The following is a 15,797-nucleotide window of genomic DNA, read 5'->3' as shown; positions in this document are numbered from 1 at the left end:
TCTTACAATAGGGCTCTCCATGGTACTTTTATCGAAATAATTTACATTATGATGATTCTAAAATTCAAGATTTTTAGGCTGTAAACATCATCTAAATTTAAATATATGAAATTATTATTATACATCCATCCGTATTCAACATATTCTCTAATTCTAGTTAAATTATTTAAAATATAAACAATTAAAATAAATATATATTAAATAACACTGAAACATTAAAAATTAAACAGTTCTTATTATTGAATATTTAATGCAATAAAATTGTTACTTTTCAAAAATATACTTAATCCTTTCACTTTTGCAATACAAAATTATCAAAGAAATAAGATTCATTAAAATAGATGAAAGTTCCTTAAGATAATAAACAGTTTTATTGCATTGAATCTGAACTGTCTAACTTCTAGAGCACATTTGGTTCACTGTAATGGAATAGAGGCGTAATGAAATAGAGGCGTAATAGGTAATTCTTTTGTTTGGTTGAATGGAATGGAATTAAGGCGTAATGGTATTCTTGTGTTTGGTTGAATGGAATAGAGGTGTAATAGCATAAGGAAAAAAACTAAAATGACTAGAATACCCTTAACAGAATTTTTTTTAGGTAGATGATTATTGTTATTGTTATTAAATTTTAATAAGATTATTAATATAAATAATAAATAATTTAATCATATTTTAACATAATTATTATTAAATATAATTTAATAAAAATATATAATTTAATAAAATTCTTAATATTAAATATTCTTATATGAATTTAATAAAATCATAATATATAATACTATAAAATATATTTTTAAAAATAAAAAATCATTTAATGTAAAACTCAATTTTTATATGAAAATAAAATTTATAAAAAATTATATTTTCTGAGAAAAATATTTATATTTATAAAAACAACATATTATCTAAAAATTTAGAGTCTATTTTATTTGCAGATTTTAAAATTGATGAAAAATAGATTTCATTCAAAAAGAAATATTTCTAAAAATTAATTTACACTTTCTTAAAAAGATAAAAGCCCGATTTCGTGTTTCATAAAAATATATTTTAGCAATTAATTTGTCAAATAAATGTATATTAAAAAGTTTATAATGTTGGTGTAAGAACATTTTCGATTTAAATATTGAGTCAAAAACAAATACATTATTTGAGTAGAAACTTTTTTTAAAATTTGTTTGAACTATTTAATCGGAGGTAAATATATAATTTTAAACAAAAATAAAAACCTTTTAAATTTAATAATTTATACTCAAACCAATTGCCGATCCTCCTTGAATGGTTGAAATGATGAAACCAAAATGAAACAAAATACGACCATTAAAAACATAAGTACCAAAATGAACATTAAAACCAAAAATAGGGACTAAAAAATATATTTACCCATCGATATAGTACCAAAATGAGATGAGCCACCAGTTCACGACCGATGGTTAAATCCTGTCTTTTCTTTTTAAACTCTGCTCACATATACAGATTCACAGGATGAGAAAATGCATCAGATTGTCTCAGCAAGTTTCAAGACATTATCCCACACTTATCCAACTATATTCCTTTTTCCTCATTTTGGGTTAAATGTTCCAAGGTATTTTCTACAATGAATCCTGTGGAATATGTAACTAACTATCCAGTCTTTCCAAATGCAAAGCTGGAATGAGATGTTAATATATACAGCATACATTAAATAAAAATAAACCAACAATGGCAAAAATCTTGTTTGTCCACAAACCTCAACATGCTGCATTCCAAAATAAGTTGCATGAGGCAAAATCTCTTATATCAATGCACATTGAGCAATAGCCAAAGCAGCAGTAGACACACTACATGGTGGTTTGCCTCTTTCATGAAAATTTTGATTCCATCAAGAAAACCAAATGATCTGAGTTTTGAAGCCAGTGTCATTCTACAACTCGACTCCTACTTCTTCCAGTGTGGCTGCCATTGAAGTAGATGCCTCTTCAAGTGTTCGCTTCTTTTGAACAGTGTTGAAGGCCTCAAGAATATCTCCTTCCTGCCATTGATCATAATCTTCCACTCCCATAGCACACTCCAAACCAGCATTTACCTGTCCACAAAATTATCAACTAAATATGAAACCAAGGAGAATTCCCGCATCCCCTAAATTATCAACCATACAATTTTAGTAAGAAAGCTGAAGATATTGATGCTGATATAGCCATTTTGCAAGATGATTGACCTAGCCTCTCTCGAAAAAGCATCTTCAAACATGATCTAGAAGTACAAGACCACAATCCAACTTTACCAAACATTAAACTTCCTATAACAGAAGTAACTTCCATAAACATTTCTCAACATAATGAAAAGGATTAACAAAACCAAGGCAAAGGCATTAAAAGCAATGCCACTGGATCTTACATTACAAAAATCAGGACAAAGATCGGCTCACTGACAAGTAAAATACTAAGATCAAAAGATGTTCCAAGGCATTGAATTAGAACCATTTCATCAGACAAATGAACAGGAGAAGCCCACTACAATTAGATGCATCTACTGTTGATACAATATATATACTATAATCAAAATCTATCCTTGGCATCCCATGAAACTGAAAAGGATTAACAAAACCAAGGCAAAGGCATTAAAAGCAATGCCACTGGATCTTACATTACAAAAATCAGGACAAAGATCGGCTCACTGACAAGTAAAATACTAAGATCAAAAGATGTTCCAAGGCATTGAATTAGAACCATTTCATCAGACAAATGAACAGGAGAAGCCCACTACAATTAGATGCATCTACTGTTGATACAATATATATACTATAATCAAAATCTATCCTTGGCATCCCATGAAACTGAAAATTCCTAATTATTATAGAAAATAGATTTAAAAAACACTTTTTAAATTTAAGAAAATTCCTAATTGTCAATCATACCATTCATACTAAAATAAATTTAAAAAAAAAACACTTTTTTTGGTTGGGGAAAGGATCCAAAAATACACTCAAAGGCAAAACACTTCCAACCACAAAGGCAATCAAAGATGAACATGAGTTCAGTCTATCATTCAAAATTTCAGTTGAGGATCACCCAGCTTCTAAGAAAATCGTCAATGCAGGTTGCTATCTTTACAAAACAAACCTTACCACACTTCATATAGTCCAAGTTGGAAACAAGTACAAAGAATTCAATATTTTGTTCATCCCACTGCTTAGCTAAACTTGACTTATTATTAATCAAATATACAATGATCTCCCATCTAAATATTCAACATAGAAACTTCTGGTTGCGGATCTTTTTATATGCAATTTTATCCATTATTTTGATTTTTTTCTCTCATCTTTATGTCAAATTACTAGGCAGCATATCAAACCCATCAAATCCTCCCAAGCACAATTATTAGATAATATTTACATACTTATCTGTAGTAGCCAATATGCCAGCAGATACATATGAGAAAGACATGAAAAAGTTTACTGGAAGAGTCAGCATGCATTAAAATTTCATATTAAAGAGAGCTGATGATAGAAACGTGAACAAAGAAAAAAAAACGGTACTATCAATCAGCAGTATACCTCTTTAACAATTTCCTTAACCCTTCGCAATGAATCAAGAACACTGACATGGACTGTGCAACCATTTCGAATGACACGGATGCCACAACCATCCACTATCTTTCCCTCTGTTACCATACATCCAGCAACACGACCACTACCACTGCTGAAAACAGCCCGAACCTCTGCAGAGCCAATTGGTACTTGTTCCTATCAAAAGAAGAGCAGTATACTGAAAGCCAGCAAGATTTTAAACAATCAGAGTATTTCACCAAAATCCGAGTATTTCACCACATGGATATATCAATAATCACACAAACTTTCCATTCAGCTGATATACAGAGATACCATGGGTTTACCTAAAACTTCCAATCAAAATCCATTTGCAAATCATACCCAACAGAACACGAACAATCCCAACTATTTTAAAGAAAATATACCTGAATGTAAGCACCTAGCAGTATGAAAAAGAAAACATATATGCATACACGAATCTTGACAATGTCCACCGTATATGATCATGAAACCCAAATCGAAAAAAACCTTAGCAATTAGCAAATCGGTTGAAATTCTCCAATTCTTCAATTACTATCAATATTAACAAGCATCCTAATTGTTCATTGGAAATGATGCTTGAGGCATAAAGATTTATACCCAAATCAAAACCTAAAACTAATAAACTAAGTACCGATCATAATTTCTAGCTACTCCCAATATTTTTATTCAAGGTAAATAAACACTTAATTAGTTTCAGAGTTTGTACGAATTTAAGGTAACATTAAATCACCCGTATTCCAATACATCAACATCAATTCTGGAAGCACATAAAGAAAGAAACCCCACTAGTCAATCCGAGAAATCTAGTTGCAATTTAGACTTAGGAACAAAGTTAACAACAAAAACGAAAAGCACAATAAACGATCTTGATAACAAAGAAAAAGCGGACGAGGCACTTACATGTCCTCTTACGAGCAGCAGGGAAAGCACAGGCAGAGCAACGGCTATTCTGGAGATGGAAGCCACGGCGGCCACACCTAACGCAGAGAGTGTGGGTCTTGTTCCTTCTTTTACCAAAACTCCCTGTTCCCTTTCCCTGCACATTACCACTTTTTTTAATTTCATTTTCAAATATACAAGTAGATCAAGGGGTGGAAAAAGAGAAATAACAGAGAAATAAACAGAGATAATCCATGAAGAAATAAAATGAAGAAAGTAAAAGAAATGAACGATCAGAACCGATGGCAGAACCGATGGAAGGGAAATGAAATTACCTGGAAGGGAAACGTGGGAGACTCGGAAGCTTGATGAGGGCAAAAAAATGGAAAAGAAGATGAAAAGCAAGCAGAATCCCTAATCCGCGCTGAGGGGCCGTAATAGCTATTACACGCAATGGAGGTAATCGGCCAGTAACCGATTCGGGCTGTAATGTGATTACAGCGAACCAAACACCCCTTTAGTTAATATTATTATCAAATATACAAATTTTCTTAAATATATGTACTAAATTGAACTAATAAATAACACTGATATTACATTAAAAATAAGTCAAATTCAAGTACCAAATAATTTATTAAGCTTGTAATATTTAATTTATCAAATTGAAAATAGTTTTACTTTTTGACATAGAAACTAAACCTAGATCCCAAAGTGAAAATATCATACATGCATAAAAAAAGTAATAAAAAAACCCAATAATTTCCATCAAATTTCAAAAATTTGAATTCACGTCCTTACAACTTTGAGTTCCTAAACAATGCATCAATCTTTGTTTATTTTTTTTATGTATTATTCCACGGTATATATCAACAAAGATGCCACGACGGAAATGAACCATGTCTTCTTGTTTGAAAGGAAAGCAATCACCATGTGTAAGACAATCACCATATTTCATCACGAACACCGCACAATCAACCAAGCTTTACGTTGTAGTACAAAAGAAAAGAAAAATAAGATAACGAGTAAATAAAAGATAAAAAAGCTACAGATTTTTTTTAGAGATGAATGCTTACTTTTTTTGCTCTGGAATATCATTACGCACTAAAAATGGCCATTCCTTTGCATCAACATAACCCAACTTTGGCAGTAGAAGAGTTGTAAACCATTGTAATATTATGTCTTTTTCGACATTATAAGACCTTATTCGAGAAGATGCTATTGGATCCAACCATGAAATCTTCTTCTCTTTGGTATCCACATAGAAAAGAACCCAATGTTTTGATAAACTCATTGGTAGAAACATCTACAATCACATATCCAAAAAAGAAAAAGGAAAAACAATTATTGTTAGTAACAATCCACGATTTAAATTACGATTGATTTTTCTTACTGTAATGTAAACAATTACATCCCAAGTATAAACTAAAAAGAAAAAAAAAATCAAGAGCTTACTTTATGTGCACCCCTTAGCTCATCAACTTTAACCCAAGCTAATACTTCTTGTTCTGTTCTTGGTCCTTCTATCAATTGAGTCTGATGATTGCAAAAATATGATACTTTATATATATATATATATATATATAGAAATATTGATAAATTTTGGCAAGATAAAAATTCTTACAGCTATTTGTGAGCCAAATGAATAGTGATTGATGTATATATTTGGAAATTTGTCAGATCTCTTCTTAAGCAATTCAAAAACGTATTAACAACCTGCATCATAACATAAAAATCAATACCATCGATTTATTTACAATCAGATTCATACTAGATTGTAGACATGATAACACTGAACACAACATGAGAAAAATATATATAATGCATAACACAAATATATGATTATGAAAATGATATAAATATACAAATTATCGAATTAATTTGTCCTTGATCATTATACATTCGATAATTACTTACCAAATCCTCAATATAGTACTCTTCTCGAGTTTCATCACCTTGGGGCATCATGAGTAGAGGTGCTAATTTCTCACCCTGGATTTTAAAATATTTATCTCGTCCAATCATTTTTCTGTGAGATATAAACGTCGTTATATAGCTAGATTATGATCATCACTTCATATTCTAATATTAACTTATCAAAACTAGCAACATACCCCTTCAACTCATTCTTTTGCCATGTATCTATCAGTTCATTCTCCTTTTCTGTAAACTCCGAGAGTAAATATGCCTTAATATCCTATAACAACAATAACCAAATAAAATCTTGATGTATGAATAAAACTAGAAGAATGTATGTATATTTATAACCAAATAAATGAAGTATGAACCTGTTCAGACCATGATCCTTGCTCTTTTAATGTTATTTCAACATCAGACTCGGAAGATGAACTCTGAAGTTGATCTGATTGATCATTGTCGGATGATGAATCACCACTCGAAACGTCCTCAACGTTTCTTCCATGATTAAGTTCTGTAACAAAAAGCTTTGTTTAATAATTTAAGCCATTCCAATGTTGAAGAAAATCATTATTCAAGTAGTTGATTTAGTTGAAAATACCTGATGATGACTTTTCTTGGTGAATGTCCCGTAAAGAAATAGTTCCCATCTTTTCATTTCAAGTAAAATAATAACATTTATTCTTTAAATAAAGAAAAAAAAAAGAGTAAAAATCAACATTCAACCTCCTACCATTTTGTTGGAAGCTTTGGATTTGTTTCCACTACTAGTTTCTCCATAACACCCATTTTTGCTACTGTTCTCTGTTTGCAGCTCTTTCAGATTCAGTCCAAGATGAGAAATAAAGAGAAAAAAAAAAAACCTTGTCAAGAAATTCAACTACAATTTAATAGCAAATTAAATAAACAAATTAACTAATGTACTTACTTCCTATTGAAATTTCTCCAGCAGGTTCATCTGAAAACATTGCAACACCATTGAATTAAAATTAAATGTATTACCATATGATATTTCAACAGTTTAATTAATTTTAAGTTAAATACTCATATTAAGATTGACATTCGAGTTTGAGTAGCATAGTAGTTAATAATAAGTATAGATTAATTACCATTGTTGTTGGAATCTCTGGCAATATCTTCAGTACTAATAGCTTTCTCACAATTCGAAGGTTTGGGTTTTTTTCTGACACAAGTGTCTTCATCCAGCTTCCTTTTTCCTTTATCCTATGAAATGAAAATGCATTAAGGTAATTCAGTTTTCAAGGCAGGCATACGAAAAAAAATTCAATGGAGACAGCTTCTAATCATATTTTATGTACAATGCCTACCATAGTTTGTGTGGGTTCATGATTTTCTCCATCATCTGTGATGGCAAATCAACACTGGTAAGTGATAAGATAATGTAATACTAAAGAACAGAGAAGACCCTAAATAAAGTGTAGGAAAATATAATTGAAGGATCTAAACAAATTAAGAGTAAAGACTTACTTCCTTTTGGAGTTTCCAACCAGTTTTCACTGCATACCAAAGCTTCCATGCTCTCAGGATTCAAGATATTGTAGGCTGGATTATTGATCGTGGCCTTAATATTTGAACATGGTATGAAAATTGATACCGGAATCGCGAGGAAATCTCGAGCCATCTTTGCAAGTATTGGAAACTTTTGAGATTTATCAGACCACCAACCAAGTATGTCAAAGATTGCTCCATCCATGGGAATTAAATGTTCATCTAAGTAAATCTCAAGCTCTGACTTCGATGAGGCCTCGCTTGCAGTTACAAATTTACTGAAGGAGTCCCAAATAGAATTATTTCCAAGCCAATTGATATCATCCAAGACTGAAGCGGATGTAGTTTGATTTTTGGTTTCATTGGCATACTCATTGTAGACATTCGTAAGAACTTCACGAAACGTGTTCAATTGCACCTTACTATCATGGCCATAAATCACTATATATGAGAACTCCACAACTTTAAATTTTAACCTTGGATCAAGAACAGATGCAACAGCTAATGCCGAATTGCATAATCTCCAATAGTGGTCGAATCTCCTCTTCATCAATGTAACAAATGAAGGATTGCTTCTTTCCAACTGAAGAAATTTCTTGTATATGTCACAAAGCTTTGGAAGGTACAAGCTTACAGTAAGGGATTGAGTTCCTTTGATATCATCAAAGCATCTCAAACAACTCTGTAGAGCTGCTGCATTCTCCCATTCCTCCATTGATGGGTTTAGTTTAAAATTGCCATCAATTTGCTCCAGTTTACATAAGATTTCTCTTGATCTCAAAGCACTATCAAGTATGCCAAAGTCTGATTCCAGCTTGAGAGAAAGATCATCCCATGATTTCCCATCTTGTAGCTTCACTTGATCTACAGCTTCTTGGAATTTCAATCTTCCATGTTTTGTTTCAGTGACATATTCAATGGACTTCTTTAACTTAAAAAGTAGGTCATCCATCTCACGAAACCCATCCTCAAGAAGAGTGCAATTGATGAACCAATGAGTTGAAGAAAGGGAGACTAGATTACTGAGACAATTTTCTTTTATCTGTTGAACCATACTGTCATCCAAAAAAGAGTTATCCACAGTTATGGAACGTACTTTATTGCCTATATTCCACTCCGAAACTAAGCTCTGAATAATCCCACCAACAGCTTTTGTGTCATTGATATGCTCCAAAGTTCTCAAACCAAGAGTCTTCATCTTTAGTTCCCAACTATCATCAATAAAATGTGCTATCAAACAACAATATGCAGTCTTTCCATGATTGTTCTTCGACAAACTTACTGTCAAATTTAATTTGCAAGCAAGCTGATCAAAATACAACTGAAGTTTCTCTCTCTCTTCATTATAGATGCGATGTATGCCAGATAACAATTTATCTCTTGATTGAAACTCATACATTGGCTGCAAACCTTTCACAAAATTCTTGAAGGCTTCTTGACCAGCCAGATCTAATTGATACTGCTGCCTAATAACCATTTTCACAAGAGCCAAGTGACTCCTTTCTTGATCAAATGTTGAGCTTCTTTCATTGGTATCAACTGGAAGTATCAACTGGCTTTCTTGATTTTGTTTTTTCTTTCCAGGACATACTTTCGAGTGGTTATTCAAGTGTGTGGTTCCACTCTTACTTGACCCAGTAAGCACCTTGGGGCAGTGTTCACATTTGGCTACTTGTTTTCCTTCTTCTTCAGACTTATGAAAGTCCACCCAAACCTTTGACCTCAACTTTCTCTGTTTGTTTCGTTTTGTTTCCACAATCTGAGAGTCATCATTGAAAATAATCTATGAAAAATGAGAATAATAAATCATGTATATTACTTTATATGATTTCAATATTTTATCCAAAGGGAAAATAATATAAGAATATATAAGGTAATGTAATTACCTGCTCAATATGCGCATTTATTTCTTTTGCATGAATGCCCCTTGCTTCTTCAGCTATTTTCAAAGGCATTGCCGTGTTTGAAGATGTAGGAATGCTTGAAATGGCTTCTTCTTGGAACTTAATTTCGGGGCCTTGAACTTTTACTGTTACAAACGTTGTCTTCATATGTTTCAAGTCATCGAAGATACGAAGAGCTACGGATTTTGATATTTCACTCTCAGTTGGAGGCCAATAAAATTCTACGACATAAACTTCATCACTTGTGTGACGATTTTGTAGACAGATGGCAAGAGCAACATCTATGTTACAATCCTTTAACATGAAATATTTGAAGTCTTCTACCTCAGTAAGAGATGGTTCAAAATGATAGCCATCCCTTGATTCAAATGCTTTCTCAAAAAAGGGGACACTGATCATGCGTTCAAAACCAAACATAAAATCATAAGATTTCCGATCTTTCACATAACAATAATTACTTTGGATAAAAAAAGTGTGTTTCTTGTTTGGATCCGAGATAGTTCCATTCATATTGTTAACCTTAGAAGCCCATGTTAAAGCCAATGAAAGTTTGTATTTACAACATAAATCTTTTGATATATTATGTATCTCGGCAAGTGCAGCTAATCGATTCAATATCAAACCCTGTAAAATTATTAAATAAAAACAATTACCACAAATAAAATTTGAAAAATTGAAATAACACTCTAAATGAAAAGAATTTTGACATTGTACTTTTAATTTGATAAAGATAATTAAAATTGAAAGGTGACTTTTTCAGTTAGTTATTCATAAATTTAAACAAATTAAAAACATAATGTCATAATTATACTTATTCAAATAATTTGATTTTCTCTTACATAGATAGGTATTCATAAGTTAAAGTTGGATTGAACCAAAAAAATTAAAAGCTCATCTGAGTCAAGTCTAGGCTACCTAAAATAGTTAATTTTATTATTTTAAAAATTAAAATATTTCAAATATGAGTATATAAGTATTTTTATTTTTATAATTAAATTTAAATAAAATTATACTTTTATTGTAAAAGAATAATTCAAGCCGACAGGCCCAAATGCATTTAAACATGTACAAAGATAGACTATATTTGCTTAGTCTTGGATAACGTGAATCTTAATAAGGATTAAATAAATTGAATTAAAACTTTTAATAAAAAGCTAATATTTTTTATTTAAAATTTAAATATTTTGGTATACTAAAATATAGTAGTTGAGAGTTGGCTCAAACTTGACTATTAATATGATCAATAATTTATTTACAAAATTTATCAATAATGAACAGTAAATATTTTGTATGAAAAAGAAGAAGAAGAGGTAAATGTAAAAGTAATACCTCTAGAAAAGGTTGAAGAGGTTGAAGAGGCAGAGGATTTGGATTGAAACCTACAAACATATTACATTCGATGAAAATGCTATAATTAGTCAAATAAAGAAAGGACAAATGAATCAACTTTTATTAATTTGGTTACTTTCTGTTTAATTCAACTTATAACTAATAATGTCCTAAATTATAAATTAATTTTTATTTATTTATCATTATATTTATATTTATATTTTTCAGAATATTTAAGCTATAATCAGTAAATTAGGCTGGAAAGCTTCTTTTTTCTTTAGATGTAAATCCGGTTAGGTTGTGAAGATACTTTTGCAAAAAAAAAAGATAAATTATAAAAATAGTCACTTTTATTTGCTTTAACTTACATCTTAATTTCTTATGTTTGAAATGTTACGTTTTAATCACTTACATTATCGTTTTGTTACAAAGTAGTCACTCTACCGTTAAGCTCCGTTACCTCTCTAACGGCGATCCTACGTGACAGCCGAAATGAGTTTTAAATGCCAACTTGGACGTCCTATGTGGCGGTCCAAATTAAATTTATTTAATTAAAAACCTATTTTTATCTCAGCAACTGGATATCCAAGTTGGCATTTAAAATTCATTTGGACTACTACCGTTAGGGAGGTAACGCAATTTAATGGTCTACTTCGTAACAAAACAATAACATAAGTGACTAAAACGTAACATTTCAAATATAAATAACAAAAATATAATTTAAGACAAAAAAAATGATTATTTTTATAATTTGGTGGTTGAACCATCAATTCAATTGTAAAATTATTATATAATTTAAAAAAAAAATACCTTGTTCAAACTTATGGTTGGTGGAATTGGAATTGAAGTGTCCATCTTCAACTTTGGGTTTCCATGCCGATAAGAAAAACATTGGACATCCCTTGTAACCTAAAATCAAACACTCTTCTTCCTCCCTCATTATTTTTAAGGAACTATTATCCTCAACGCTAAGATTATCTTTCCTGTGGTTTAATGGAATTCGACTAAAGCCAGCACTTGAAAAGAGATGTTGCCATTCTGGCAACGTTGGGTGCCGCCTAATTATATTATTACCTTCCCCTGCCTCTATGTTGAACTCCCACTCCTTTTTCCCATCAAGATAACGGTCCAACTCCTGCCAGTAATCAAGAGTCTTCAAGGAATACTGAAATGAATCCTTGAAACATGTCAAGAAATCGGAGTCGCTATGATTAGAATAAAAGTCTAGAATGATTACAATCGTCGGATTTATCTCCTTCAATCTTACTAACTCTCTCTTCATTGCTTTTGCATCTCTTACCAACTTCTCAAGTTTAAATTTATAGTAAATCACCACCATTTCATCATCTCTTCTTCTTTTGAAATCTATTTCACATTCATCCACTTCTGCCAAACTATTGCCATAAACCACTTTCAACTCATCCTCCAACTTTACATTAACTTCCTTGGCATCCTTAGTCAAAAACTCCATTTGGCGTGAGAACTCTACATATTCTTTCAGAAATGGTGGAAGTATGTAACTTACACAGACGGGTAGACAATAGCCGACGAAGTTCGGTAGTGTACTAAGAACTGAACCCTCAAAACCGTAATACGGGATGTTGAAATCAATGAGGTGCAATCGCCTGTTTCCCATCAAAGCATCATTGATAACTTTTTTTATGACGCCATTAATATGGCAGCTGTTATATTGATAATATGGTGCAGGGTCCACCGGGAAAGTGAAGTAGGAAGAAGCGGGATGCAGTCCGTAGGCTCGGCGAACCAGAGCGTACGCAAAGTATTTCACCACTATGCTGTCATCTCGAAACCAGTAGTGTCTCTTATCAGCAAGAATCAAGATAACGTGAAGGAACACATCGGCGCTTTTCAGATCCCGATTTTCAATAGCTTCAGCGCAGAATAGTAACAATCTCAAGGCGGTGTCGGAAAAAGAAGAATCCATGAAAGAAGGTGAGATTCAACAGAGTTTGAGTAAAGCAGAAGAGAAATATGGTAGAAAGGTAAGTGAAAGCAGCAAGATGATCACTCAGGTTTCCGCATAACAGAGCGGCTAAGGGTTTTGTTGGCCTGTTTTAGCAGCTAATGGCGTGTTTAGGGTTTATTTTTTTAGTTTAAAACAAATTCTTAAAACGGTGCCGCATTGGAACTGACCCGCTCGGTGACCCGACCAGGGGAAGGATCCGCGCGTCTAGCCTTGATGGTCTATTTCGTTCCAAGTCCTCCTTTTTTGTGTTTGATTTCAATCTAGTTTATGTTGCTTCTTTAAATTGGGTTGTATAGTTTCCTGCGAATTTCATTTCGGTCCTCATGTAACGCTGCGTTTTGGGAGGATTGGAAATATTCCCGTTTTGTTCCCTCATGTTATTCGCGCTCTGCACTTTAGTCCTTTTTATTTATTTATTTCAAGTCTGTTTGTTGCTCTTTAATTTTATTTTAATCCCATTTTGACCCATCATTTTATTTTTTTTTATTTTTTATTTTTTCCTTTTACTTCTGTTTTAATTCAAATTCAGTTCTTATTAGTGTATTTTTTAAATTTAATTGGTTCTTGTTTTTAATATATTTGTTTTTAAATCTAGCATTACTTAATATTTAAAGTTAACATCGTTTTAAAATTTATCATTAGTATTATTTTAAATTATTATTAAAATTATTTAAATTAATCATACATTAACATTTCAAATTCATTATGTATTATGATTTTAAACTTAACATATTATTATTATTTAATTCATCCTTAATTATTTTATATTTTTATGAAAATTTGATATATTTTGTATACGGTTCTGATATCTTATAATATGTATTATTACTATTATGTTTTACTTTATATGTATTACCAATGTAAAATTAATATATCTATGTTATTTGCTTCAAACTTATTTCAAATACTATTATTCAACGTTTTTTATTCTATTTCGAATCTATTTTATACTCACCTATATAATTTATTTTAAAACTTTGGTACATAGAATCTATAAATTAAAATTTCTCCTTTGTTATTTTTAGTGTATCTTTAAAATTTTTTATTAATAATTCATTTGATGTTTGATCGTTGATATTGGTATTTACATGATATATGATTGAAATTATTGTTGTTATGCTTGTTTGTATCTGTTTATTAATTGTTTGTTATTCATTGGTGTACATTTTGTTTTCGAATAGTCCTTTTTGCGTTGCACGTAAACATTTAATCACATTACATTGTTTAAAAGAATATATTTTATTAAAATATCGAAATTGTTTTATTTATAAGTTTTCAAAATACCCGATGTCTAAAGATTCTCGAGAAAATTGTGCCCTAACTTACTGGGCTTCAAATTTTTTTGTTGGATTTAGATGGCCGAGTATCTCTTTTCCAACAAAATTATACACATTTCAAAATTAAAACTTATTCTCGGGAATTCAAAGTATTATTTAATCTTTTTTTTAATCACTTAGGTTTTAAATAATTTAACTAGAGTGGGAGGATTGGTTAAATATGGATGAGTGTGTAATAATAATTTCAGTTTAAAGTCCTTAAAAATTAATGAATGATGTGACCAAATTTTATTAATACCTAAAAATCTTGATTTTTAGTATCATCTTAAGATAAAAACCAAAATGCGCGAGAAGAATAATTTTAATCATAAAGTAAACTTTCATATCAACTGGTAAAATATATTGCACTCTTAAAAGAACGTAAATTAGAACTTTGAAAGTTTTAACTTTAAAAGACAGCATTATTAAAAATGGCAACATCAAACCCCGAGCATAAACCGTAAAAAGGAATATTAACAGTAAAAAAATAGATTAAACTTTTATATAAAAGTTCCTTCTTCCCTTGCTTCCCTCCTCCATCCCAGCCAAACATAGCATGATGCTTACAGCTGAAGATGCATAACTAATAAGTTGTCTTCTTTTTTATGAATATTTATTTTTGGGTTCCCCATTTCTCTCGGCTCCAATCACATTTTTACTTTTTCTATTTTTGGGTTTACATTTATCTAATTTGAAAAATTACCATCAAAGATACAAACCAAAACCTTCTTTCTAATTCATTTTTAGATTCAAAGTTGCCCCATTATGTGTTCTTGTTTCGTTGGTACAGAAACTGGGGTGGGGGGAGGGGCTGGGGGGTTTCATGCAGCACCCTATAGGAAAGCTTATTTTCATGTTTTTAATCTTATTTTCTTTTAATTTCGTCCACAACGGGAATCAAGAGGAAAGCTTCATGATATGTCAATTGTATAATTCATGTTGAATTTAAATGGAAAATCTATATATCTGCAGCTACCATAATATATTGGTGGATTTTCATTTCTCACCAATATTATGTTTATTTTAATGTCTTTGAAGCATTAATTTTTTTTGTTTATTTTTCCATAATGATTTTATTTTATTTGAGTTGAGATAATTTTGAGTATCAATGACCCACCCATCATAAAATAAAAATAAAAATGTGAAGCATCATTTCCTTTTCCAGCCATGAAAGAGGTTGTTCTCGGTCATGGGTAGGTCAAATTACGCCTATAATGCCTAGAGGTATTGATTTTTTTTAATAATTTAAGGAAAAAGAAAAAGATTTGGCCATATTGCAGAGATTGAATCCAGCCTGAGTTGAGCAGAATTAGGTATATATATTTTATTTTCAAAATTATTATTTTAGATGAAGTATATTTATATATTTGTCTGGACTTCATATTAAATAT

At 31.0% G+C, this 15,797-nt stretch overlaps 2 protein-coding genes across 6 annotated transcripts; both read right to left on the bottom strand.

The window, feature by feature from the left end:
- Positions 1–1,534: 1,534 nt before the first annotated feature.
- LOC128039825 (uncharacterized) lies at positions 1,535–5,738 on the bottom strand. The gene is made up of 5 exons (XM_052628444.1): positions 5,521–5,738; positions 4,783–4,962; positions 4,469–4,604; positions 3,533–3,721; positions 1,535–2,062 (listed from the first exon to the last, which is right to left on the bottom strand). The coding sequence occupies exons 1-5, from the start codon at positions 5,736–5,738 to the stop codon at positions 1,901–1,903; spliced, it is 885 nt and encodes a 294-aa protein (XP_052484404.1). The 3' UTR covers positions 1,535–1,900.
- On the bottom strand, positions 4,796–13,188 carry LOC105796516 (uncharacterized). Of its 5 annotated transcripts, none has more exons than XM_052627935.1 (16): positions 11,914–13,188; positions 11,104–11,153; positions 9,757–10,398; positions 7,850–9,653; positions 7,690–7,724; positions 7,471–7,585; positions 7,290–7,319; positions 7,095–7,177; positions 6,963–7,011; positions 6,733–6,875; positions 6,559–6,641; positions 6,362–6,473; positions 6,069–6,160; positions 5,900–5,980; positions 5,521–5,750; positions 4,796–4,931 (listed from the first exon to the last, which is right to left on the bottom strand). In XM_052627935.1, exons 1-13 carry the CDS (start codon positions 13,046–13,048, stop codon positions 6,071–6,073), a joined length of 4,371 nt encoding a protein of 1,456 aa, XP_052483895.1. In that variant the 5' UTR covers positions 13,049–13,188; the 3' UTR covers positions 4,796–4,931; positions 5,521–5,750; positions 5,900–5,980; positions 6,069–6,070. The 5 variants fall into 5 exon arrangements, with proteins under 5 accessions (XP_052483895.1, XP_012481701.2, XP_012481702.2 ...); XM_012626247.2 differs by lacking the exon at positions 4,796–4,931 and adding an exon at positions 5,188–5,427; XM_012626248.2 differs by lacking the exon at positions 4,796–4,931 and adding an exon at positions 5,188–5,427 and having other exon boundaries at positions 7,095–7,165.
- Positions 13,189–15,797: the final 2,609 nt, after the last annotated feature.

This window comes from Gossypium raimondii, chromosome 3, assembly GCF_025698545.1.
Source record: "Gossypium raimondii isolate GPD5lz chromosome 3, ASM2569854v1, whole genome shotgun sequence".
Lineage (NCBI taxonomy): Eukaryota > Viridiplantae > Streptophyta > Magnoliopsida > Malvales > Malvaceae > Gossypium > Gossypium raimondii.
The sequence above is the reverse complement of the archived record's forward strand: the minus strand, read 5'-3'. Positions and strand labels throughout refer to the sequence as shown.

Bases quoted from the DNA above. Each gene is read 5' to 3' on its own strand.
- LOC105796516 (XM_052627935.1), bottom strand. From the start codon at position 13,048: ATGGATTCTTCTTTTTCCGACACCGCCTTGAGATTGTTACTATTCTGC. The intron at 10,399-11,103 runs GTATTACTTTTA...ATAATTTTACAG, and splicing joins CTCTTCAACCTTTTCTAGAG to GGTTTGATATTGAATCGATT. The intron at 7,586-7,689 runs GTAGGCATTGTA...TTCATTTCATAG, and splicing joins ATGAACCCACACAAACTATG to GATAAAGGAAAAAGGAAGCT.
- LOC128039825 (XM_052628444.1), bottom strand. From the start codon at position 5,738: ATGAGTTTATCAAAACATTGGGTTCTTTTCTATGTGGATACCAAAGAG. The intron at 4,605-4,782 runs GTAATTTCATTT...GGTAATGTGCAG, and splicing joins CTCCCACGTTTCCCTTCCAG to GGAAAGGGAACAGGGAGTTT. The intron at 2,063-3,532 runs GTATACTGCTGA...TTTTGTGGACAG, and splicing joins TTAAGGAAATTGTTAAAGAG to GTAAATGCTGGTTTGGAGTG.